The 10868-nt window shown below is 38.1% G+C and overlaps 1 protein-coding gene across 2 annotated transcripts in view; it reads right to left on the reverse strand.

The window, feature by feature from the left end:
* Positions 1 to 10868, reverse strand: part of cnksr2a (connector enhancer of kinase suppressor of Ras 2a) — an 88325-nt gene that overhangs the window by 67304 nt on the left and 10153 nt on the right. For both annotated transcript variants that reach the window (XM_015049599.1, XM_015049598.1), the window contains exons 2-3: positions 3458 to 3621; positions 2075 to 2277 (exon numbers count right to left, since the gene is read on the reverse strand). In XM_015049599.1, the coding sequence (XP_014905085.1) occupies positions 2075 to 2277; positions 3458 to 3621 (367 nt within the window). The remainder of the gene's footprint in view (positions 1 to 2074; positions 2278 to 3457; positions 3622 to 10868) is intronic.

A 10868-nucleotide genomic window follows, 5' to 3' on the forward strand; every position in this document is an offset into this window, starting at 1 on the left:
TACCGTCAATGTGGCCCGTTGAGGGGGCCCAATATGCTGAAGAGGCCCTCGGTGAAATTGAGTTTGACACCCCTGATTTATAGGGTAGAAAATCCAGAATTTTTACTCACTAGTGATACTTCGTAATAAAATTACTCAAGTAAAAGTCAAAATACTCCTAAAAGTACATACTTTCAAAAAAGTTACTCAAGTAGAAGTAATAGAGTAAATGTAACTAGTTACTCCCCAGCTCTGGCCCTGATGCAGACACTGGATGTTTGCTTTGTGTTGCTGCAGCATTTCAGGAGACTGACACGGTTTGCACCAGTCCGTCTTGGGAGTCTCAATGTCACTTTGCCACCTCCAGTTGCATCATGGGATGCGTGCAACGCTTGCGTGTTCAGCCAAACGCGTGCGTGCGCGATTCGCGTGGGGCGTCTGTGTGTGTCCGCGGCGCGTCCGCGTGCGCCCGGGGTCGAGATGGCCTGAGGACCGGTGTGGGTGTCTGGCATTTCAAGAGCCGGTGTCGAAGACCTTTAGCTCTGTATCTGACGTTTGTGTGCTGCGGGCGGGAGATCGTGTCGAGTCATGAATACAAGAGGAGACACAAAGAAAAGGGTAAAGAGTAAAAGAGACAGACAGGGAGAGAGAGGCATGGAGAGGGCAGGAGAAAAGGCTCTGAAATGAAAACATATTTCCAAGCAGCAGGAGACGAGTCTGCTGCTTTTTATATCTGAGCTCTGATGGTGAAAAGATTTATTCTTTATGATCCCATATAGGCTGCAGCTGAGTGCTCTGTTTGTGTTACATCAGGGTGAAATTCAATCGACAGTATAACATTTCTTAAATTCTTACAAAATACACTAAAATATTTATGCAAAAAAAAAAGATAAATCGCAAAGATTTTTCTGTCAGATTAATAATTCGTTGAGTTTCCGAAGGCGTTTTGGCTTTAATGAAACTGAAAGGCTTTTAACAGCAATGCAGCTAAAACATTCATTATGAAACAGACGCAAACTTTAGTTCTTTTTACTGTCTAGTACTAAATCAGAGTAAACTTTTCCCATTTCAGGTCAATGAAAAGGCAAAAATATTAAGACTTTTTCTTACAATCTCACAGTATTTGATTTTAATAGCAGCTCACCTGTGTGAAATCATAAAAAGGTTCAAAATAAATCTGCAAAAATGTTAAGATGTTTGTCTTGGGCTTGACAATATGGCTGAAAAACATTTCACGACATAAACATTTCATACCAGTCGATATTAATAATTATTAGTATGTTTTTTTGTTTTAGGCATCTTAAAATACCGTCATACTGGCATCGTGACCTTTCCTGTTTCATACATACTCAACACTGTTATTTTTCATTTCTAATCAGGTGGCAAAACCTTAAACTGCTGCTGCGCCAGCAGCTCAGCAGGTTGTTGCTAGGTAACCAAAGAATGAGTGAGTTGCTAGGTAACCAAAGAATGAGTGAGTTGCTAGGTAACCAAACAATGAGTGAGTCAGTGGATTTCCCCAAGCTTGGGGATTAAAGAACAATATGTGGAAATATTGAAACAATATCTGAAGACATCAACCAGGAAGTTAAAGGTTGAATGTAAGTAAGTTTTACCAAATGGTGAATAAACCCAAGAATACTTACACAATTTTTATAGTGTTGTTAGAATATTAGGCATTTAATTGACCTTAGTAAACTGTATTCAACATCTCCAGTTTCAGAAAAAAATATTTAAATTATATTTGAATATTCCAAGACCCAATTTTGTAATTGAAATTGTTACATTTACAGTTATAATGTTTATTTTCCACTGTCAATTGAAATATAGCTAAATGTAAATATTTTGTGCTGCTTAGCTATACAATTTTGCTACTTAATGCAAATGTTGTACTGAATTAGACTAATTAATAACTGATAGATACCGTCCCTGGTTTTAATTTCACCTGGATCTGTTGCCAAAGCAAGCTTGAAGCCTTAAATACTGATTTGAACTCTGACCTGAACTGTAAATGTATCAAAACTGTTCCCAAGCAGCATCCGCTCGCTCTTAAGCTGCTAGAAAATATAAACGTAGAAACCAGAGGAGGTATAACCTGTCCAGCCACGCCAGCAGGCTCTTGGCAGCGGTGATGAGGTCAACCACGGAGGTCAGCAGGTCGTTGGGGAGCCGCCGCGAGCTCCTGCTCTCCAACTGGCTGCTTCGCCGGCGGCTGGAGATGAAGTTCTGCAGGTTCTTGGCCGAGGCGCCGAGCTTGTGAGCGAGAGTCCTGACGCTCTCGGTCTCCAGACCTGAATTCTGGAGGCAAAGATGGATAAATATGCAGACCAGAGAGCGAAAACAGTTAAAAACTAGCACTTCTTCTCTTTACGTGTTCTAAAGGTGATCTGTTAGCCAAACTGCGCTGGAATTCCGCTGGGGTTGCTAGGTAACGGGGCTGGGCTGAGCAGAGGGTTGCTAGGTAACAGGGCTGGGCTGAGCAGAGGGTTCCTAGGTAACGGGGCTGGGCTGAGCAGCCCCTAGCAACCCAGCTGCTCTGGGCTGAGCAGAGGGTTGCTAGGTAGCGGTGCAGTGCCCTTCGAATGTGACTCAATAATCGGGAGGTTTCAAACAGCTGTCTACAAATACTTAAACAGTCACTATTTTAAATTTAAATAACTAAAAAATTTCTCATAAATTCAATCCAACAGTTTTGGAGTTTAATTCTATTAAATCTATAATTATATTTAAAAACTTCAAAGTTAGGATTTTATCACTAAAGCCCACGAAAGTGATTAAATTTAGCTATTTTACCATAATAACTCCTGAAAAGCTCACAAATATATTTGATGAAATTCAACTAGATGACTTAAAATTCAAAACTTATTATAACCATAAATAAAAAAACATGTGTAAATTTGAAAAACATACTTGTGAGACAAACAATAACACAAGAAAAGAAAAAGAGTGTAAAAAGAAGAAAATATCCGAGAGATTTTTCAAATCGCTTGGGCTATTTTTAGAAGCAGTCGAGACCTAAATGGAAGTACACATGTGCAAAATTAGGATTTTGCAAATTTTTGCTAAAATGTTTTGTTTAATGTTGATAGATGTGGCCAACATCATGATTCTGAATGAGTAAACTGGGCTGAATCATTAAAGAGAGCAGTTCAAGAAGTCAAAACTGTGTTTATGAGGATGGCATTTAGATTCCTCTGGTAAAAACCCTGCTTTTTTAACCTTTGTAAGTTCTGGCTGGAAATGACAACAGATTTATTCATTTGTAAATCCATTAATGGGCTGAAAATAGTTCATTCTGGTTGGTATTTGGGAGTTAAAACAAAGCAACTCGCCATGTCTTTGCTTTAGGGACCCTTGGGAAATCTAAAGAAAAAGAGGACAAATAATTTACTCCCGGCTAGTTGTTGCTTTTTGCACTGAAGCAGAGCGGCATATTTTACATCCTGACAGGAGGGAGGAAAAGCAGGGAAACCCTCACCAGAGCACAGAGCAGGTCCACGGCCTCCAGGATGAGCTCCTGGTGTCCGATCCGAGACACACCGAGCTCCTCCAGTTCGGCGTGGCTGATCCTCAGCAGCCGCTCCCCGGACACACCTGCCCGCTCAAACACACCCACATACTGCTGCAAGCAGTCGTCCAGACCTGAAACATAAACACACACAGAGCTGCTGTCGGCGTTCGACTCTAAAATCACAAATCAGATCAAGAGAGAAATGAAATTAAATCAGATCAGGTAGGCGCGCGCGGCGTCAGGACGTTGTGCTGCGCTGCAGACATCACTGTCTCTGGGTTGTCATATAAAAACACACATTTTATACTGGTGAGTTACTTTGACGGAACGGCTGATGTCCGATATTAAACTTTACAGCTAATATCTGTATCAATACAGATATCATGCTGATAATATCGTGCATCCCTACTTCTGGCTGTTTTCTGGAAGTTTGTTCCAGATTTGTGGTGAGTAGAAGCTGAATGCTGAGAGGTCTTCATTGATTTATAAACTAACAACAGTATCTTAAAGTATATTTTCTCAGCGGAAGAACTTTAAAACTGGTATCTTCCTGGTTTTAGTCAGAACCCCAGCTGCAGCGTTCTGATAGATGTTTTAAGCAGACACTGTTGCAGTAATCAGCTGGTGACCATCCTGAGAACGAGGTCCCATCCATTACTGCCTTATCTTATTTCTTCAACATTAAATCATCTAATGATTGAAGATAAGAATCAGTAGCAGAATAAAATGTCATGAAATGAGGTTAAATGTTCGCACTCCTGTTCAAACAACAAATGCATTTTGATTAAAAATGCTTTAGAAAAAAGAAATCAAGTCATTCTCATATGATACTCCCAAGTATCTCCTGCCTGTGATGGAATATTTAAAGAAACCATAATACAGTTAATTATTATTAGAGAAACGATGGGCTGTAGTCGTTGCAGGGGGCTCTCATCCTAACAGCACTTATTCTGCCCGACGTGGTAATGTTGCCCCCCAGCCCACATTGCTAACATATGGCAGGACTCCAGACTTTCACTGGTGGTTCCCCTCATCAAGCTGCGCCTGCAGGGAGAACGGATCGCTCCACACAGGAAGAGGCCGTTAAACTGCTGCTCATTCCAGCAATACAGCAGCTGCTGGGTCGGGTTTTTCTGATGCTTTTTCTTCAGTTGCAGATTTGGATGCTTCCTGCGTCATTTAATATTAAAGCAGAGATTTCAGCAGGAACTTTGTTAAATGTGGCAGTTTTGGGTTTGTTCTCACGTTCAAAATGGCCCCAAAAACACAAGTAATAAACAGTTTTTATGCTTTTTTCCACTGCACTGTTTTATTTTAAACTGAACAGCACTGCTTGAACCACACAGCAGGGTTCCTGTAAAAACACACTTTCAAAAAGTATTCATACCTCCTGAATTGTCTCACACTTACTGCAAAGTTTAATGTCATAATTGGGCTTTTTGTGATAATATCACCTGTTTTTCCAATTTCTTTACATAAAAATGCAAAAAGTGAGTCAGTTTCAGCATAATTCTGCCACCACCATGTTTCATAGTGTGGATGTGAGGTATGGATGTATTTTTTGTACAAAACTATTTGTGCCTTTTAACAGTGAACTTGAAGTCACACAGAGAAATACTATAAGATCTGTGATGTTTCCAGTTATTTTTTAGATTTGCTCCAACTGATCAAAAACAAATGGTGCAAAACAAACTGTGTATCAAGAAAGACTCAAATACAAACACATATAGAAACATGTCAGACAGACACATTTTCCCATCATGCTGGTTGTTTTTACACAATCAGTGAATCCAACTGCATGAAACCACTGATATGAGTCACAGATGCCACTTTCCAAACCAAACTACTTTCCTCCTTTTGTCACGACAACATTGAAGCAAAATCTGTGATAATTTGTTTGTCCCACAGCGACTGGAAAAACCACCAGGCTAAGAACCATCAGGGACCAAAATGTTCCACCAACTCCTTAAAAGATGCAGCAGCTTGTCTTAATAATTCCTTAGTATTGGTGAAAAAGTGCTGTTTCCACTGGCAGATTATTTAACTTATAACACATTTTTCCCATGTTGTAAGACACATAATCTGCCAGTGGAACTAGAAGTTTTTCATCACTTTTTCAAGAAATTATGCACCAGAAGACAAAACTACATGGTAAGATGTTTTTGCAGTGCAAAGGTCTCAATTATTGCTTGATTTATATTCATTGATATGTGCAAGATTTAGACTTTTTTTTTCCTCAGAAATCAGAAATTTTTTCTTAGAATTCAGAATTTTTCCCTTCAGGACTCAGACTTTTTTTTTCTTAGGATTCTGATTAAAATTAAATAAAATCAGATTTATCTAACGTTTTATTAGGACGCTGAAAGACACTTTACATGAAATCAGTCATTCCCATTCACGCTCACATTCACATGCTGGAAAAATTCACAATTTTCAAAATTCAAAAGTCAAAATTCTGTTTTTTTCCAGTGTTCCTACTCCTCTTCAGTACAAAATGACCCAAAGCAAATGCTGAACCTTAAACAAGAGTCAGGATGCTGGAACAAAAAAGGAGCAACTGAGCAATAACGGAGCAATGAAGCAACTTAAGACTTCACTCTCTGCTGGATTGCGTAACATCTGTGAGAATGTGCGGGACGATCGTTGGCCTTCCACAGCGAGAGTGTGTGTTAGTGTGTGTGGATGCATTGTTTAAGTGTTTCCTGCGTCTGGCCGGACAACGTTTGCTGAGTCAAAGGAAAGCAGATCAAGACAGAGCGGCTCAGCTGCAGCCCCTGGCTCCCAAAACAATGAACACATCCAGCGTCTAACCGATCAACAAACAGACAACTGCAAACACACACACACACACACACACTTCTCAGAGGAAGGAGCATTGATTTCCCTCGCTTCAAGTCCCAGCTTTATAACACAGTCATCTATCATAACCACACTAACAAAGATTGGGAGGAAAGAAAGGCGGAGGAAGGAAGGATGAGGAAAAGAAAAAGAGCATGAAGAGGAAAAGCTCAGAAGCAGCTGCTAAATTGCTTTCAAACGCATTCACTCTCTCACACACACACACACACACACACACACACATGCATACACACACATGCATACACACACATTCCTTTGCTCATCAGCAACAAGCAAATAGACTTTTTTCCTGCCTCTGCACCCTCCCTCCGCTGTCACCAAATCTGAAGTCTAAATGAAGCGTTCAGTCCCAGAACGGCACATATCAAGAAGAAGAAAAAAATCTACGGGGTTCAATCAATCTCAAATTTGAACCATACTGACCCTGCAGAAAATGTAAACAAATATGAATTCTGTGGCACTAAATGAAAAGATACAAACATATTTCAAAGATCCTTATCCTTATAAGAGTCTCAACCGAGAATAAAGAAAAATGTAAAGAGGTTGAACTGGTTGGAGCTCTTGGTGTTTGGCAATAAGTTTATGATTTTTGGTGTCTGGAAAACGAGCAGTTTCAAAAACTTCTCAATTGTTAAATCACATTCCATAACAGGGGTGTCAAACCCATTTTTGGGCCAAACCAAGGTCATAAAAGCTCTTAAAAGGCCGGTTGTGCCAGAATGTATTGATAAAACCTGATCACAAACTGTTAAAATATCTACGAATTCTTAAAATGAAATAATATTATTGAATATCTTTTCAGTCCCTCAAGGATTTTGTGATACTTTTTGTGATCTTTTGCAATAAAAATCAGTGTTTGTGGTAGCAATTTGAAAATATTTGCGATATTTGAGCTTATTTGTGACGGCAAATGTGACTTTTTGTTACTTGCTGTATAGCTCATGGACTATAATCTGACATCAGTTAAGGTTGAAGCAGCTGTTTAGTACAAGTAACTGATATAATTTGGCAGTAAACAGTTAAAAACTGCATTGATTTGATTGTCAACATAATATTTAAGTGTTTAGTCTAGAGAGCCACATAAAAAGCTATGACGGGCTGGATGAGTCTTGAGTTTGACAAATGTTTTCTGTAGGGACTGCGTCTGGGGTTGCCTAGCAACCCCAGCCAAGCCCAGCTTGTTACCTAGCAACCCAAGCGGAACTCCACCAGTGTTTGGTCAGCTAGTTTTACCTCTGTATGCGCTGGACAAAGACTGCTGGGTATGGAGTTAAATTTGGTTCACAGTAAATTTAACTCCATACATTTGTTGTTTCTAAATTAACATGAACTTGTTTTCTTTGCATTAGTTGAGGTCTAAAAGCACTGCATCTTTTTCTTTATTTTGGCCGTTTCTCATTTTCTGCGAATAAGTACTAAATTTTTGCTTGTAATTTTAGATGCATGTTGTCAGTAGTTCATAAAATAAAAGAACAATGTTCATTTTACTCAACTATGTACCTATAAGAAGTAAAACCAGAGGAACTGATCATTTTAAGTTATCTCTTAATTTTTTTCAGAGCTGTATAATTGTGCATCTGTTTGCAGCCATTTTCATGAGTGAGTCCACTTTAAATCTGACGTAGAGCTGGATTTAAAGTAAAAAACCCAACTCATTATGAAAGTAACTCAAAAGAAATAAGTCAGACTAAACTAAAATCTCATCATCTAAGAATGATTTTATGCAAAAAATGTAGTGAACATGTTTAGTATCGCTCATAGCCGATCTTAACCTGCTGCAGGTGAGATAAGGTCCGTGATAACTTCAAAAACCGCACTTGAAGAAATCTGAATCATCTCTTACTTCCACTCTCCGCTTTGACATTTCAGATTGTTCCCAGCTCACCAATTAGTGTTGTGGAAATTTTAATACTGTTTTCGTTCTAATAAGACATCAGTCCCCTGCTCCCCAAACCAACCATCAGCGCTTGTGATGCGACTGTTAGTCGCAGTGGAGAGTTAGCAGAAGTGAAAGAAGCGAAGCTGATTAAAACAATTTCAGCTCTCGCAGACAGATTGTTACTCCAGTGGAAAGAGGCAGAGAAGCAGAAGAGGAGGAATGTACAGTACGGCGAAAGTTCAGCGATAATCAGCATCGCTTATCGCTGGCAGTGAGGGCGAGCGTGAATGCCCTGAATACTGAAGAGTCAAATTGTAAGTGGCATCAGCAAGCACACACTCCCACACAGTATGCAGCTAAACAGTGAAGCGCTGCCATATGGTTTATATACATACACAGTAATGTCTTCTCTTTGGGATCCATTTAAAAAAAGAAAACATGACCTTTGTCATCTGAAGTCATCCATTATGTTTCCTCAATCTTAAGGAGTTCAGTAGCTATTAACTTTAGTCTGAAAACCATCGCTTTTATTAAACCTTTCTACCCAATTCATGCAACTCACGGTCTTATCTCCTTCTCACAGAACTCATGCATTTTCCGACCCAGTGCAAAACAAATTTATAAGCGATAGCATCCTGGGATAAAGAAAGGACCTCCAGAATACAACAGCAGAATAACCAAATAATAGTGCTACGCCTCAACAACCAGTTCTACCACACAACAGAGAGAAAAACAGGAATTTGCATGAATAAATATCCTTGCATTCACGTGTCTTTGGCATCAATACATCTTAGGTAATTTTTTTATGTTGTTTCCTGCATTCCTGCCAAATTGGGTCGTAGTAACAATCTGTTTTAAAAAAAGAAAACTACTGCGGTGTAGGCAGCCAAAATATTAAGTTCAAATGATTTTTGCACTTCCTTACATTTCTGCTAGACAGATAATCTGCCCAGATATTCATAACACGTTCTGTTTTGCAATAGGTGTTTAATGTAGGAAGCTTATTATTATCAGGTTGCACATCTACATTGTAAACATCCATCAAATGCAAATATAACAGCATATTAAAGGTTTCTAAAATAGTGTCTGCATGAGCCGTTTTCTGAATTAAACGTATAAAGTATTAAGTTTTACAGCAATAATGGAAAAATTGATGAAATAATGAAATTACATAAATAACAAATCAGCCTTTCTATTGGTTTTCAAAGAAAATAACTGGATTTAAAACACATCTAACATAAATTTCCTTTAAAAAATGTAGATTAATAAATTATTGATAAGACAAAAAAATTAGTAAATAGTTTTGCTACGAAAATTATTTGTGCAGGAAATTTAAATAAAAACCATGAAAGTAAACAAATGAGATTTTTCCTAATTCACAAAAACAAGATGACGAAAATCACTTCGTCCCATAACTACGAAAAATAAATTAGCAGGGAGTAAACAGACAGACCATCAAGTAATAGTGGTTGTTTACAAGGTTTAGCAAGTCGGAAAATGTTTTTTACTGAATATAGCTAAAACTGCATATTTATTTCTAAGATGGTTTGAATATTTTAGTATTTATTTTAGAAACTACAATCTATCTGGATGCTGCTTGAATTTTAGCGTTAACTTGAAGAATTAAAGGTCAGATTGGATCATCATACAGCTTTTAAATGTTTCCACAGAGTGCCGTTGTGTTAAGTCTCCTGCATACTGGTTTGAGAGAATGTATGTAGTTTTGCTAGTAACTTTTTAAAATTTCTTTGTTGATTTTAAAGTTGTTTTGCTGGAATATTATAAAATTAAGTTCAAGTGGGATTTTTTTCTGAAATGTCTGTTTTCTTCTGCACAGCATTTTAAACTTTTAGAAAGTTTGTTAATACTTTTATATTTGTACAAAATATTAATTATATATATATTTTTAAAAATGTATATATTAGACATAATAAAGAAAAAATTAAAAAAAGAACAATTTCCTATTTGACAGCATGGTGGGTCTTGTAATAAAAAACATGAATGCACATGGAAAATATGCAACAAAATTTATAATTTTGTCTACCTGATGATTTAATCACAACACTGATAAATAAGTTGGTCCAACTTCTTCAAATTTCTGTTTGTAGGAAATCTTTATTCAAGACATTTTAGTTTCATTATTATTATATTTAAGGAAAATCATTCTTTAGCTTGTTTTGCTGTGAAGCATGTTTTGCTTTAAATCAGCTGTAAATCAGACATTTTTCTAATTAGTTGAGCTGCTCGTGCGCTTGAAGCTGCAGAAAAACTGCACTCATTACGAGAACTCCTACTGTAGAAAAAAAACAGGCTATTTTCCACCCATGTTTTTCTATAAATTGACAGAAAATCACTGTAGATGTCAGTGTGGGTTTGTTGTGTAATGAGCCAGCGCAGTCATATGCTCGTACCTGCATTTCGGTACGTCCATGTGTGCGCGAGACTGAAATCATGCGTGTGCTTGTGTTGGACTGTTAGAAAAAAGCGTGATTCATAGCTGACTCACATACTTAACTCCCACAGTAGCACACTTTTCACAACAGCAGGCGAGCCAAACTCCCACAAACACCCTCTTTCTCTCTGTCATACGCACGGCTAATAAAATCTGATTTTGCACTCACTCCAGAGATGTTCACGACT

This window comes from Poecilia latipinna, unplaced genomic scaffold (assembly GCF_001443285.1).
Source record: "Poecilia latipinna isolate Pla-1442-1.1 unplaced genomic scaffold, P_latipinna-1.0 Scaffold953, whole genome shotgun sequence".
NCBI lineage: Eukaryota > Metazoa > Chordata > Actinopteri > Cyprinodontiformes > Poeciliidae > Poecilia > Poecilia latipinna.